The sequence below is a fragment of the Venturia canescens genome, chromosome 1 (assembly GCF_019457755.1).
Source record: "Venturia canescens isolate UGA chromosome 1, ASM1945775v1, whole genome shotgun sequence".
NCBI lineage: Eukaryota > Metazoa > Arthropoda > Insecta > Hymenoptera > Ichneumonidae > Venturia > Venturia canescens.
Window position 1 is genome coordinate 11,779,533 of NC_057421.1, and position 16,821 is coordinate 11,796,353.

The window sequence follows — 16,821 nt, forward strand, 5'->3', positions numbered from 1 at the left end:
CAACGGTTCGGTACATACAATTTTGTGTATTGATAATTATGGCAATTGGTGAATATTTACGAATGGATTTTGGATAATTCGTTCAGTTTGTTTTCGTTCTTCCCGTGTTTACGTTTTCACGCGTTTACGCTTGGTCGTGTTTGGACTATTCGTTGCGTAGCGTAGTAGCAGAGCAGAGAGGGGATAGAGGCGTTCGGTCAGCCAGCGGGAGAGAGGGGAGACGGGCGGAGCTCGAGACAGGAGAGAGGCGCAGGCGCAACATGATTCGCTTCACTCAACGTCGCTCGGCCCGCTCGGCGCGCACAGGAAGGGGGAACTCCGTCCGGGAGAGAGGCACGACACGTTTCGCTTTTCGCTTCACTCACCGCCCGGCGGGCGTAGGGTGAGGACTGACGCGGAATATGAGCGTGCCGTTATCGCTACGCATTGTACATTCCAGTACATTGAGAAAACGGGGCACGAAATACGACACGCGGAATCCTACTTTATCCTGAATGTCTAAAATAATCTTTTTTTACGATTTAATTTTTTTCAATCAATCGATAAACAAATAAAATAGAAACCAATAAAAATTGGTAGCGGTCATAATTTTATCAATTATTATAGCTTTAACAGTTATTTCATAATTTTAACAGTAAATTCAATATCTCGCTGAAGCAACTGATCGGTCATCCAAATTACAAAATAAAAGAACTTAAGATCGTGCGAATCGATAAAAGACACGAAAACACAACGTAACGAATATTAAAGTTGAAATTTAATAAAAAATAATGATTCGCTCCTTGTCAATATACATTTTTTTTCTTTAATTTCTGAGATTCCTTTTTTTGACGCAACTATATAGATAAGCCGATAGGGAAGTCGTCCTCGCACTCGATGTTATTATTATTACAAAATTTGCACATGAATGAGTATTTATAAAATTTTGGTAATTCGTGAAGAATAGTATTGAGTCAAGGGCCAGTAACAGAAAGAGTTTTGTGACGCCTGTAATATAGCTTCGAGAGTCTTGTGTATGCTCGCACGCGCGCGTGTCCGCAAGCGAGCTAAGATGCAAGCATACCCCGAGCAACGCAACGCAAAGCAAAGCACCTAACGCACGGTCCTAAAGCCATGGGGTTGTCGGCAAGCGAAGACGGACAGTCAGTAAATCTACTCCATAGCGGATAGTTTGACACAGTTCCGAGCTTGATACAGTTTCTGTATCACTTTGAAGTCGCGCAGGCAAGATTCCATGCAGATAAGTCGGAGTTGCAAACGCTGCACGCTAAGCAATGCACGCAACGCGTATAACCGCAGCTATGTACAGCATTACGAATAGTTTTTACTAGTCAAATGCTAACAATAGGACGCGAGCAACCGACCACGCGTGCACGCACGCGGGCACACTCGATTCTCTATCAAACGGTAGTACAGGTTTTGTCACTACAATTGTTTCTGTTACTCGACATATTGGCTTATCCATTTGCGCAAAAACGGTTTTCTGGGGAAAAAACCTAGGAAAGAGTAGGTAAAGAAGAGCCCTCCCTGAAAATGGGGATATTTTTTTTCGTTTATGTTAATTTTCGTATTCAATCGGTCGTACAATTAAATAACGAATTTTTTCTCTCGCGTCGGTATAAAGTTAAATTTTTGGTGAATAAAAACCCAAGTTCGTTCTCGAAAAAAAGACCAGCGGAAATATAACTTTGTGATAATGAATCGCGATTACGATTTTCTGCGATACGGTGAAGTGATAACAAAAGTTGAAGGTGAAATGATAAATTCGACGAAAAAACATTGGAAGAAAAGTGTGTTGAAAATATGTGGAAAGTTCTTTATGATCAGAACCATGGAGCAGGATAAGAGAATCGTAGAGGCAGAGGGAAAGCAAAAGGATCGTGGAAGAAGACGGAGAGGGAGAGGATCGTCGAGGAAAACGGAGATCGCAAGGATCGCGGGAGAAAAAGGTAGGAAGAAGATCGAGGCCCGTTCCTGTAACCGTGAGTAACTACACCAACGATTTTTTTTTTTTAAATACGTGTGCGCGAAATATGAAAAATGATTTTCATGTTACAAATGTAAACATTCTGCCGATTGAATGATCAAAACACGTGAACGTCAGGATATGACGTTTGGATATTTCATGGAAGTATTTTTTTCAAATAATGAACCGTTAGATATAATATTTTCATATTATTTATTTTCATGATACAGTAGTCGTTGCGATTTATAGATTTACGAATAGAATGTTTTGCAGAGTTGATATATGGTGGTAGTTGTGCAAATTTTCGTTGAAATGTTTCTGGTAAAGATGTAAATGTGTCTTTACTCGACTATCAACAAAGTTGAGAATCTCTGTCGTCGTATCTTTTTTCTTCAAGTGCTCATGCAGCACTTCAATATTTGAATTAGCGAGTGATCAGCGCTGCTGACTCCAAAAAATACAACCTGACGCTCTATCTGTACTAAATTCATTAATACTTATAACGAATGGTAAAACAGAAACATATTTTCTATCAGTATCATGCCTCTCTATGAATCTTCGTGTTCAAGCCCAGTGATGCCAATGCAAAACTTCAATGGGGAATATGCACGGTGGGTAATATGCGCCATACCCTGCTGTTCTGACTTCTCACCCTCTTCCCCTCTTACTACAGCTTTAGTACTGAAACTGTCCGTAGGACGGCGTGAAAGTAAAGTGGTAAAGTGGAAGGGTACATTCTACTTGGACGCTGACAGCGTTATGGCCGTTTTCTCCGATGCGGTTCAAACCTTGGGTTCAAACTCAGTTCAATTTTTTTCATATAGTTTCGAAATAGGATGAACCGAGTTTAAATTCAGATTAACGTTGGAGAAAACGGGTATAAAACGTGTTCGATTTGAAGTGAACGCGGTGACGCTGGTTGCGTTTACGTCATGTTCGACTTGGTGCGATTACAAAATGACGACTCGTACATTTACGGATTTACGTATACAAAACACGAATAATCGTGCTGCATCCCTAAGCAACCTAGCTATTCCGTTATTCCTATTAACCCTACACCTCATGTGCCTTTTTTCATACCCTCAACCTCATGACCGGTTTTTGAACGCACCCCACTCTTTTTCTGCTTATAAATCGGGTCCTACGATGCTAAACTGACTTTATCCTACACCATTTTCTTCGTTTTTTTATAACGAAAAGAATGATGTACGATAAAACTAATTTCAATTGAATCTATATATAAAAAAATCCGTCGATAATCAGTCGATAATGTCGCTTGTTAGGACGGGAGCGTAGTTTGAAGTTCGCGTGGGGTGTGCTCACACCCCAGTCATGCGTGTTCTAGGGTTAATTGTGCATAAATGCACACATGCTTGCGCACGCAAGCAAAAAATAGATCAATTGATCTATTAATCACTTAATAGGGTTAAATTCATAAAAATATATAGACAAGAAAGGTAATAAAGAAAAATGAAGAAACGTTCGTTTTCGAATTTGTATTGCTATATACACACTTTAATAACGAAAAACAAACATTACAATAATAATATTGTTATTAATATAATATTATGTAATAATAGAATTATCAATTGTAGTGTAAACACTAAAAATTTCGCTTCTTCGCATTTATGGAAAGAACAATATGTATTTCATGTTAATTTCCATCCTTTTCAATTCTCTCTCGTTCATTGATATAATTAATTCAGAATTATTTACTGACAATTGCATACCCGTGGCTCAAGTAGAATAGATCATTGTTATTATTTTATACACCGAGTTTTGAATAAATGGATTATATACGCGGGTACATTTTATAATTCTGTTATGAGCATGATAAAATATGTGTGGCCTGTTCTATGACGAGACAGAGTTATACGTTTTTGTTCATTTTCACATGTGTTCGCTTTTTTTTTTCGTTTCTTTTTTCTTTCCAATACTCACTTTTGCAATTCTTCATTGAATATGTATGAGCCACGAGAATGCAGTCGTTCGCGTGGCTGTGTCGACATTCTTATACAATAATAAATATTATAGTGCAATATCTAAAAAATCTGTCTTTTTTATGCATCTTACACATTCAAATACACAGCGTACTCGAAATTTACAATATTATTGCCCTTAAAAACATGATATTCCTACCGAGCGGTAGTAATTCGTGACTTTTTTTTATTCAATTTTTTTTTGTTTTGTTTTGTTTTTTTTTTAATTATTTGTTATTGTTTTTTTACGTTAAAATATAAAGTTATACACGCCTTCAAGAACGCCGAGTGCATTAATTATAATATATATATATATGTATATATATATATATATATAATAAATTGTGAGAAATAAAAAGTGGTTGTTCCCGGTTGGAGTCGGGCAAAGTGCCTGCTTCGTGAAACTTCGACTCATTTTTTTGTTTTTTTAATTTTCGTTTTGTTTATTTATTTATTTATTTATTTTTTCAAATCGTTTACTCTTACATACGTAACAATCGACCCCGCCCCCTCCCCTCGCCACGACTCCTAAATTCGCGGTAAGTGTTCGTTCGGCACCACACTCTTCTCAGAATATACATAACTAATTCGACCATTTGTTGGCGAAGGTGTTTGACTCGGAATTTTTCTTTGTTTCTTTTTTTCTCAATTTTTATTCCCCTTCACTTCATATCTCAGACACTCCATCGAAAGATGAATAAATGAATGGTGACGTGTATGTGTGTTCGTATCTATATGTACAATATAATAATAATAATAATAATAATAATAATAATAATAATAATAGAATAAAAACGTAAGCGAAATTAATAAATTACGCGTGCTAATTAAAAAAAATGATATATAATATTTATACATAGAATGGACATTATAAAAACGATAACTTTGTCAACGTATTCGGTCGTCCGTAGTGGTGTGTGTGTGTGTGTGTGTGTGTGTGTTTAAATAAATAAAATTGAGAGACAAATATGGACGCGTGTTGACAAGAAAGAAGGTCGCAATTTCGACCGCACTTGCGCGATCCGCTCTTTCCGAATATACGTTGAAAGGTTTGAGCAAACGGAAGCTTATAAAAAAGAGAACAGAGAGAAAAAAAAATATTGATCGAGCGGACACAACAAACGTTTGAAGTGACAATTGAAAAATCCTTGAACGCATATAATGTCGCTCTCATGTCCATCAATCAACAACGTATACACCTTACATAAAATTACGATGAATATAAATATATATAACAATAACATGATTTTCGACAAAATGATCGCATTGCAGACGATTGAGTTCTCGACGTCGAAACGTTTGTGAAATCTGCATATACTAAAAAAATTATTTTCTCCGCTTCGACTTCTTCTGAATGTATACATGTAATTGAAAAAAAGAGCAAAAGAAAAAAAAATCATGTTGATCAACATCCGCTGATAATGAGCGTTACATTTATACAAAAACATCGCTCATCATTCCCACCAAAGTGCACAATTATCACAATGATTTTTCTCAATAACGATTTTGTTTGTTTTCTCGCAAAACGCGCCACAATATAAAAATGACGAGTTTCTAAGATCATCACTAACGTACGTAGAAGACCTTTGTTTTCGGATGACGATATGATTCGATGCTGCGGAACATGAATAAAATGGAAGATGAAGTGTTTTTTCTATGGGTTAGTGGAAGAAGGATTTAAGTCATTGAACGAAAATAACAACGATAATAACATAATAATAAGAATCATAATAGTAAATAGACAAGGACATCTTCGTCGACAAGGATTTGAGAAATTCATTTGTCTCTGGATTTACAATGAAAATTCTCATTGTCCAATCGGTATTTCGGTGTGACGACGCGCGTACATCTTTTCCGTAGGTTGCGATGTTAAGCGGTGTAAAATATCTGTTGGATGGTATATCGTTGATTTTAATGCTAATGTTGGTGTAATGTTGAGCCGCAATAATAATATTTATAATAATAATAATAAATTAACAATAGTGATAATAATCATGTGAGAATGAGACAGTGATAATTGATGATACAGAGGTCAAATAATTTCTAGAGTAGAGGTTATGTTGTCTAGGGAAAAGAACAAATTGTGTGGGTTTCCGTACTGAAGTATAGAAAATATTTCGTGATGATGTTCCTTTTGTTGAATATGAACGTGAACCGTGATTCGTGTCCTCGTTCTGTGAAGGGTCGCGTTTTTCGAGGACAGTAGTCTCATTGTATGAAGGATGTCAATAGGCGGCAGAAGGGGACGAATCGGGAAGCAAACTCGTTGGATAAACCGCGAGATAAAATGATATCGACACTGCCCTGGTCCGATATGTAGAGACAGATTTTTCGTGCCGTTACTTCATTCGATTTCGTATTAAAATGTTTGTTTTTTTGGGTGGCCAGGATCAGCCGAGTGCGTGTGTTGTGTACTTTGTCGCTTGGTTCTACATTCATGAGACGCTGCGCGTGTCGGTGTGTTTTTTTTTTTTCACCATCACGACATAACACGTACATAATTGATATATATCGTGTGAAGGTTTCGTTGGGAACCTCTAGGATCCCAAAATGATTAAATATATTTGTGTATCTACGAAGTCTCTTGATATACGCATATTTTTTGTTTCTGTATGTGTGGTTGGTACATCGAAACGAGAAGACGTATTTGTAAACAAACGTGGTTACGGATATGTTACGTTGACTACATGCGGCCAGAAAAATGTTTTATTTTCGTAAACCGTTTTTTTTGGTGGATTTTTTTCATGTTTTTTTTTTTTTTATTCCTCAGCGCCCCATATACGCAGACGAGATTTTGTTTTTTGTCTATTAATAAAGCACTCTTACATACGCCAGCTGATTATCACTTTTATACTCGCAAGCCTCTTGCCCTATAACGATAAAGACGATATACAGCTGTACGGTATTGTTATTATTTGCTTGTTCTTGTAATTATTGTTTATCATTAATGATGGTGTGATGATGATTATTATTTTTGTTATTTTTATTAATTATGAATTATTTCATAATACGCTTAATCGTAATGATAATGATGCAATAACCATATCTAATGTGCACACCCTCGACCAATAAGACTAAGGAGTCAAATCTCGAAGCTCCGGGGTCGAGCCCCATTTTCGAAAAATGACTTTTTCGGCCAAAATAATATCGGATGGAACGCTTTCGCGGAAAAAAATTTTTTACAACCGGAATACCGACCACGTCAAAGGTACGTACCGGATTTAAAAAATCGTGAAAATTATTCGACAAAAAAGTCTATAAAATCCAATCTACTCCCGAGGTTTTAATCCACCGGCTCGCCAAATGAAAATATAGTTCCATCTTTCCAAAATATATTAAACTGTCAGTGTTTCTTTTGTTCTCAACGCTTTCGTATAATACTCTTGGTCGGGGCTGCGTACCTCGAAAAAAGTACTTGTACATTTCTTTGTATTCTTTCTTGCATTTCATTTATTTTCGTTACGATCTATGTTTTTTGTTTCTCAGCACTTCGTTATTTCCATCCTTTCTATCTTTTTCTCTCTTCCCTTAAATCACCAATATTCGCACTTTTTATTATCCATTCACGCTCTACCACATTCTCTCATACAAGTGTTTCGTTTTTTCGTCTTTTGTCACGTACTCATTGTGTTTTTTTTGTGTTTTTTTTTTACATAAATATTGCGTAGCCGACAATTTTACAAAAAACTTTACCCTGGAATAATGTACTTTTTAAATAACTTTTATATCGTCGTGTACCCGAACGACTGTCGCTTCGGCAAATTCGAATTGCTTCTTTTCATTCGCCATTTCTCCTTTTCCTTGTCTTTTACGAATTTTCGTGTGCATTTGTTGTTCTCGTTCGTCTTTTGTTTTTCAACGCTCCATCATATTTTCGAAATATTCTCGATTCGGCGTTACATCCTCATGCTAAAATCCAACATGCCAAAAGCAGCACTTTCTCCTCAAAAAGCTTTCTCCTCGAGCCAATCTACAATTGAGAATTTTCTTACGATTCCTCGATTACTATTGCTTTTCTTCTTCATTTCATTTGACTTTTTTTTTCTCGCTTCAATAATTTAAATACTCGTATTACTCGTAAGTATTTATGACCCTGTTTCGTGAAGGCTTCGTAACGTAAGTTCTTTTTGGCCAAGAATTTTCAATTTATACATTTTATTCTTTCCAGATAATGGAAGAATGGGATTTAAGTAGATGAAGTGTAAGACGTTGGCAATGAAAAGCATTGATCGAATGATCGAGTCAAAATAGTTTGTTGATTTTCATGATTTTTAAATGAATTTCAGGCAAACCAGCAGCGTCTATTCTTCGTGTACGAGGACAGCGGATTTCCACATTTCATGGTGGAGGAAATACTGTCACGTGGCGAGAATCGACCGAGCTGCGAGGGATCAATGATGAAGAAACTGCCGATAATCCTTTCTTTTGTCTGAGCAGAAAAACCGCCCTCGCGGAAGAATTTTCGACGAGCAGTGGAAAAGATTTCTCGAAAATCGAGTACTTTTAATTAAAATACTATTATTTTTCTTTGAAAAGTAAATACGGGTTTATCTTCGTTATTCAGTGATTGCAAGACCCCTGATGTTTCATTTTCAAAGAAAAAACAAAAGGAATTAAAGTTGAGAGGTTTCTCTGGAGAATTTCTTCACCGTAAAGCAAGTGAGAGAAAGAGAAAAGGAAAAGATAGAGAGAGAGAGAGAGAGAGAGAGAGAGAGAGAGAGAGAAGAAAAAATTCTGAGCTCCAACAAAGAAGGAAAGAAGGCAAAGACAAGAGGATATCGATGAGAGAAAGAAGATGACAAACACTTTTGTTCTATACATATAATATCATTAGGATGAAGATGACAATGAAAGAAGCACGATAAAAGATAATAAAACTCTTCGATTTTGATGAATCGTTGAAATTTGTAATAATACAAAAAGTACGCATCACCTACTTCTACTATTATTCTCATCCTTCCTTTATGCATCGGCCACAACGAAGTGTTAGAAAATACGAAATAACCTCGACTCGTTTTATTATGATTTTCAATTCCAAATGTAAATTTTAGTTATCCACAAAAAAAATAACGAGAAAGTAACAAAAAGAGTATGAGTACAAAGTACGTTACACAATACGTTTTCTTCCATACCAGGTTCAGTAATTTACATCGAATTATGTTTGTCTTCATTTTACCTAAGATTCGAATATAAAAACGATCTTTTAATTTCATCGCTAAGGAAGCTTTTTTTTAACTTTTTAATTTGCGGTACTTTTTTTTTAGCAATAAAAAGAAAGAAATCCGCTCGGAAGATTACAATAATTTGGCACGCGTTTTTTTATCCCACATTATTATTATTAATTTCTTCTTTTTTCTTTTTATATCTATTTTCTCCCTTCTTATGTTTTTCTTGGAAAAACATTGCTTGGCACGAGGCTTGAGCCATACTTTTTTCGTCGAGCGTTTCGCTTTCGCATTATTTTCTCATTCCTCGTCGCGATAATTGTTTTTTTTTCTCAATTCGCCATAATATGATAAATCATTTGACCTAATTGGGCGCACGTTCCAATCATTTACGATCCCACTGTTTGTCAGGTCTTTCGTTATTACTTTTCATTTATTTTTATCTTGTTCTTTTTTGTATCCTGCTTTTTTTGGCACTACGTTCACACACACGGTATTCTCAATAACGTTCTAAATCGTTAATGCCATACAAAAAATATAGCGCCGGCACGCCGCGTAAAATTGTTTAATATTCTTGTATCATTTATCGATATTATTATTAATAATAATAATAATTGTTATTATTATTTCCTTTAATTAACTCGAGTATATGCAGCGCGCGAGCGCCCTTTTTTAATGTGTTTTTTTTTCTTTTTACCGATGATTACAGACGCGCTGTGCCACTCAATATATCCTATAAAAACTAAGTTATTTCTTAGCTGATTGCCCTGCGTTACGGTAAAGGTTGGGGAGTGAAGTTCAGCTGCGATTACGAGATCGTACCACTTTTTTTTGCTTTTTTTCGACTTTTTCGACTATCTCTCAGTCTTCGATCTTGTTTCATTCTCATAGCGCGTCTCTATGACCGGGAAAAACATGTCAACCCTCGATACGAGTCTCAGCGATATAATGTTTCCTTTTTTTGCCGCAAGATGGGCACAGATTCGTAACCGTAGCTGGACTGAACCCGAGCAGTAAGGATAAGGCCCCTGCACTAACAGATTGCTCTACGCCACAACAAATTGCTCAGATTCCTGAAGACGTTTAAACCAATCGTCATCTCTCTATATTTGGTTTTATTAATCATTGCTTCGTTTTATACAAATCGTCGACACTTGGCACGAGAGCAGCAACCCAGGGATCAAGTTGAGCCGGATTAATTAATCTCCTCGAAATATCTTCGATTTATTCTTTGAACCATATTTTTCCTACTAATTTTCGCTTCCCTTCGCAAGCTCTCGTACGTTTTTTTTTACACTAACGACTCGTTCGTGTATTTCGTGTGTGTGTTTATGTATTGTTTTATTTTGCCTGTGGGAGCTGGTATACGAAATCTGATACGACAGGAGGATTCGTCGTGCAGTTTCTCAATTTTCGTTCAATAAACGTGAGTTTTCAAGCATTATTTGATCGACAAGTGCCACTTCGAGAGCTTTCTTTTTTGCATCGCTCTTCAAATGGGATCTTGGGTCTGCTCATATTTTTTTCTTGTCCTTACGTTTCATCACACTCTAAATAGAATCTGCACGATTTATCTCTCTCCCAAAAGTGCCTCGAGCCTGTGGTGTGCTTTCCTTTGTCTCTCTTTCTTTTTTCCCCTTTATTCGCATTTGGTATGTTTTTCTCTCTCTTTTTTTTTCTGTATTTCTGCAGCGTTTTCTAGACTGTGGTTTACTTCCCGAACCGAACAACGAATAACGACATCGCATTTGGCACCTCTGGATATAATACGTTATCGCCACGAAGCATCCCCATAAAATACGTGGCGATTTATATATATTTATTTATTTATATTATTCATTATAATTGATTCACGAAGTTACTTCACGACACCTAGCGACTAAAAGACGATTCTCTTTCTCTCGAGTCTCATCGTCGATTCAAATGTTTTCGCTATAGCTGTTTAATATAATTATTAAGATGTGTATGTGTGTTTTTGTTTTTAATTTATAGTACGTTTTTTTGTTGCTTTTCATTATGATATTTAATTACTTTTTATTTCTTCTTCTTCTTCTTCTCAATATTATTAATGCAAAGGAGACGTTCGTTATTCACATCGAATAAACATTCTTTTATTTTGGGTATTTTCATTTGTTTCAATGAGCTTGGTACTTCGGGAAGAAAGTTAATATCGATACTACAATCTTTAAAGTCTAATCATATGTTTAAAACGGATATGCTTGCGGATTATATTATTCTGTTTTTTCTTCTTCTTCTTCTTCTTCTTCTTTATATTAATTGGATTGAGTTTGACTCGGTGATCTGGGCTCACCCGGATTCCATTTACGAAGAGGGAAGGAGCGTTGCGGGGTGCGGGGAGGGGGAGGGGGGGGGGGACGAGAAGAAAAAATATATATCAATGCCCATCGGTTTCGATTCTTATATGGTCGATTGACGATCCGTAACCTTCGGGGAATCTCTTGCAATCATTAATTATCCGTGTTATCATCGCGTATCTTGTCATTTTAATCCAAATGTGAAACGATTTTTTTTTGCCTAACGAGATTTATGTTGACGAGTATATCCACTAGCCACGTTGCTCTCGATTTTTTACATTCATCGCATCTTTTATTTTGCCGAACGAACACAAACAAAAAAATTTCTTCATATTTTTTAATACTTTTCAACCGCCTCGGTTATCATTTTATAAGATTCTATTACCTTTTTTTTTCGTTTTTTTCTTTAATCCCGATGTTTCTTAAAAATTGTTTCTTAACTACTTACTATAAACCGATTCTAATCACAGCAATATTTATTGTTGATATACACAATCATACAGCGTCTCTCACTAAATGTTTTTTTTCTTATTTCATTTTTTTCATCGTTTTCTTCCCCTTTTTTTGTTTGAAGTCGTGATTGATCTTTTTCCTCTCTTCTCATATCATTGCTCGGGTCGTTGGAAGAGTTTTGCGCGGGGGGGCGGTAGGGGGGACAAAGAAATCGGATACTTGAATGAACATCGTGGAATAAATAAAAAACAAGGAAAGCCCGCCGAGGTTGGGGACACTAGAAAAAATAAAGGACGAAAGGGCCTTCGGGATCAAGTTTTTTCGAATCTTTGCGATTCTCGATATTAAGGAGACTAGAACGAATTTTCAAATTCGAAAAATAACATTATCAGATGGCGAAAAATTTCATAAATTTTTATTTCATAACTGCTGTTTCTGGAGTGTGGGCAATTTTTAGAAGGCGCACGCGCTGTGTGAAAGGAGCCGAAATTTTGAAATGTTCGTATTATATGTGGAAAACACAAAAAAAACAACGTTCAGTGAAGTATACTGGCGAATCGTCGTACTCTAATTGAATAAAATATTAAAAACTTGAAGATAACGAGTCCAAATTTTTGGCATGATTATTGAAATCAGATTCGTTGGAATAATTTTGTTCGAATTTGTTTATTCATTTATCAGGTTAAACCTGCGTATAAAAAATATCATTTGACTTATGAATTATTTCACTTCTTCAATCGTTATATACCCTCCAACGGCCAAATCCTTTTTTGTGTAATTATAAAATGTATCAAACGATATTCGTGGGTCGAACAGTGTTTTTGGCCGCTGAAGCCTACCTAGTCCCCTTAAATAAACAATAATCAGATGCATTTTTGTCGAGGGAATTTAAAAAATGTGAATTTCAGGATAAAGTGAGTGACGCGCTTTTGACCAGTCGAAATCCTTAAGGGGAAAAATAAACGTATGAAACGTGAATCGTGTGAAACTTTAAACCTCAGCTGCTTCGACCAATGTTTTCCACCAAATAAATCATTTTCGAGTATATTTCCCATATAACAGCTTACAAAAACGTATTTATTATCAGCCTTCGAGGATTTCTTACCTAATCATTTTTTAGTAACGCGACTTAACGTTGAAGAGATTTCTTTTCATTGCTTTTGTGTTATTTATTCTTCCTTCGTTTACTAAATTCGTAAGCGACAATAATTTAAGCAAATAAATAAATAAATAAATAAATGATGATTTGGAACGATTCGAAAACGAGAGTGCGTATGTTTGTTACGATTTTGCGCATGAATAAGAACAAAGATAACCCGCCAACTTGATGCACAGGTATGGAAAACTAGATTTCGCGAGTGTACAACTGCGTTTTTGCGATAAAACAAAAAAAAATTATCTATATAGAGTCATTAAAAATTAACAAAAGCTACAACGAATATGTACAACGCGATTTGACATCCAAAATTATACGTATATATATTTTTACTATATTTACAATTTCACGTTCATTACAAACCGAAGAAGTTTGCAATTTCACATTTTCATATCACCTATATAACGACGGTATTCTCAGTATGAAAGGGCTCGTTGCAAATGATTTTTGGCTAGAGCAGATAAACGATTGTTCCGAGCTGTCAATATTTCTTTTACATTGTTAATTCACCAAGTTTTATCGACGAAAGAACACGAAACACGCCACAAGAAACAAATATTAAAGCATAAGTATAAAAAAGGGTTTCCTTGCCCTTGCGTTGTGAAAAAATTCTAATTTTGGCCCTCACTTCGACGAGATGTTTCTTTTTCGAGTGCTACGAATTATTATTCACGCCATGAAAACTCACTACGAGCGATCGTTGAGTATAACAATCGAGGTGAAAAGTTTCACGCGTCACGTTGTTACGAAAATAAAAAACAAAACGACTTGAGTTTCGAGTCCAAGCTCGAAGAAGGATCGATTCGGAGTCAAATTTTCATGATTTTCAAATTTATCTCAATTCATTCTTAGATACCTTTAATTGTGGTCTTTGGCACATGGTGCTCGTATCGTTCCGACGAAAAAATCACGATTGGTCGAGACGGGGATATGCTTTTTTCTCTTTCGTACCTAAGTTTGTAAACGATATGATTTTATTTTTTTTGTATTTTCTCCAGAGCTTCATTTCTGTCTTACGTGACTCCATGGCCATTTTTGTATCTCATTTCAATAACACGTTTTTTTTTTTACTTTTAATTTTGAGCAAAAGAACGTTTCCCAAGCAAAATTTCGAGAGCCATACAATGAGCTGGAAATCATTGCAGCAGTCTGATTTCACGGATCGCCCGGATTATTACTTTTTTAAAATTTATAACCACAATTGAAGAATAAAAAAAAGAGGGACGCCTCCGATCTTCAAAGCCTTGCTTTGAGCTCTTAAATAGCTATACCTCCACTAATTAATTTTTTGTATCGTATAATAAATAAATATATATGTATATATTTATATTTATATATGTTTGTGTGCGTGTGTGTGTGTCTGTGTGTGTGTGTGTTTGTGTGGATATGGATTATTATATATCGTTATTTTTGTATTCCACATGAATAATTTGTTTGTTATTTCAAAAAAAGTGTCGGGCCTGATTTCCGATACCGAATGTTCGTCTTTTCATTTGTTTTTTTTTTCGCTCTACATTAAGCTTCGAAAAACGACGTTATTGGCAACAATGAAACAAAAGCAAAACAACGAGGAATAATGATTGAAGATGGGATTAAGCTCTGTGCGAAGATAATTTCAATTCCTTCATTCTCGTAAAAGATGTTTGAATGTTAAGCATTAGAAAGTCAAATTCCAATATTGAAGAAAAAAAAAAACTGAGTGAAAAGTCTGCGTTGACTCATCAAAGGTTCAAGGGAAACAGAAATTAGTCTGACTTGTCTGCAAATGGGACTCGTGAAGTGCGCAGCGTTGGTCCGAAATCGCAGTTACTTATTTAGATAAGTTATGGTTTTTTTTTTCATTTTTTATAACGTGGAAAAGAAAATCAATATAAAAAAGCAATCACCCGAGAATTCGTTCCACGTGAGTCGTAGGGCATTCGTTCTTCATTCGATGTGAATGAATAAATAATTTCGAATTCGAGTTCGCATGGAAAATCAACTCAAATCGCGCGCTCCACTAATCGGGCGCTTTGTTGTTGCTCAGCTCATTAAAATTTGAACGATTAATAATACATTCTTTTCTTCAGACAATTTTTTCTTTTCTTCTTTTGCGTGCTCCTTCTCAATTAGTCTCGTGTGTGGAAAAATAAAATCGCATTTTCGAATAACGGCGGTTCTCATCAAGAGCGAGATAGTGTGAAACGAGCTGAGAAGAAAAGAAAAAAAATTGATGTAAAAAAGGAAAAAGAAGAAATTAGGGCGACCACCCCGCGCACGCGTCTCAGTCACCCTGTATATCCGGACTCGCGGATAAGCACGAATTTCATTCGTAAAACTTTATCCCCTGGTCTTCCCTGCTTTTCCGTACAAGTTATATCTTCACAACGGTCTCCTCGACTTTTTTTTACTCCCTCTCACTTTTTCTGTGTTTTGTCGTTTAAATTTTCTCTCCCTCACCGTCTCTCCCATTCCGCTTATCACGATAGCTCTGACGCTCTTGGCGGCAGGTAATACAAACGCGGCACGAGATCGTGTCCTAATAGATTAGCATCGATAGCGATTAATATAATAATAATAATAATAATAATAATAACAATTATTCTTTTTGTTACTTCATGCGTGTATGTATGTGTTCTTTTTCCAACCTCCTCCTCCCCCCTTTCTCGTTTAAATATAAAAATGAAAACTAACGTATCTTTGGCTTGTTCCCTTTACCAATCGGCGACAGCTTGAGGCTGCGGCGTCCATTTTTATGTTTTGTTTTCTTTGTTTTTTTTTTACGTTTTTAATCTTTTTTTTTGTCTCATTTTAGTCTCATACTTGCTCAGCCCTTCCTTCGGCTCATGCTCATTTCCTCTCACTAAATTCTTTCCAATCTTTCTCCTCTTTTTTCTCTCGTTTGTCTACAATCCCCTTTATCACTCCTCTCGACGACTATGGCCACTTGGCTTAAAAAAATTTTTTTTTTTTACTCCTCATGTACCGAATTTTGTATACTCGAGTGCGTTCACGCTCCAGCCCGTCTCACCGTCTATGCCACGTTATTTTTTGTCCGCTGTTTCGCGCTCTTTCTCGTTATACATTTGGAGCATGAGTAAAAGAGTGTGTATTGTTCAAAGTTGCGGATATGCGGGATCGCATATCAGTGTATTTGTTCACATGCCTGTGGACGAGTATGCGGCGGTCTCGGGGCCTCAATGGAAGAGAACTTTATTCTCTCCGTGTTTTACGTTTTATGTGATTTGTGATTTTGTTCCCCCGTGGAACGTGTTCATGTCTCTGTGTTTGCGTGTATTAAATGATATTTGTATATTCCTCAACGCGTTGCTGCGGCATTATTGGTCGTATAACAGACGCACGTCGTGTCTACATGTCCATCTTTGTCCTATTCCTTTTTTTTGTTCCTCTGAATTTTTCCCTCTTCTATATAGCCGAATATGACAGCCTCGGAGCTCGTTGCGTGGCGGTGGTATTCACGTCCCCCTCAACGCCTCCGTCGAGCGCCGGGAAAAAAGAGACAGAGGAATGAAAAAACGGCATATATGTACGTATCGATAAATCGACACCGCTCTTTTAGTGGATCGGAGATTTCACAATGTGATTCGGAGCGATGTAGTGATACGCTGGTATCGCCAGACCAGAGGTCTCCATCGATATCCTGAAACAGAATGCGAAAACGGTCATTCCGATCTTTATTTTTCTTCTTAAATTCCATAAAATTTCTTCATTTCAATACTATTATACGATTTTGATATTACACATATCATTTTCACGGTGTAATCAAATGCAGATATATGTACGTTTT

The 16,821-nt window shown here is 36.2% G+C and overlaps 1 protein-coding gene across 1 annotated transcript in view; it reads right to left on the reverse strand.

The window, feature by feature from the left end:
- Positions 1-3,447: 3,447 nt before the first annotated feature.
- mub (poly(rC)-binding protein mub) overlaps positions 3,448-16,821 on the reverse strand; it is a 140,103-nt gene continuing 126,729 nt past the window's right edge. The window contains exon 8 of the mRNA XM_043431921.1: positions 3,448-16,674. Within this exon, the coding sequence (XP_043287856.1) occupies positions 16,590-16,674 (85 nt within the window). The 3' untranslated portion in view covers positions 3,448-16,589. The remainder of the gene's footprint in view (positions 16,675-16,821) is intronic.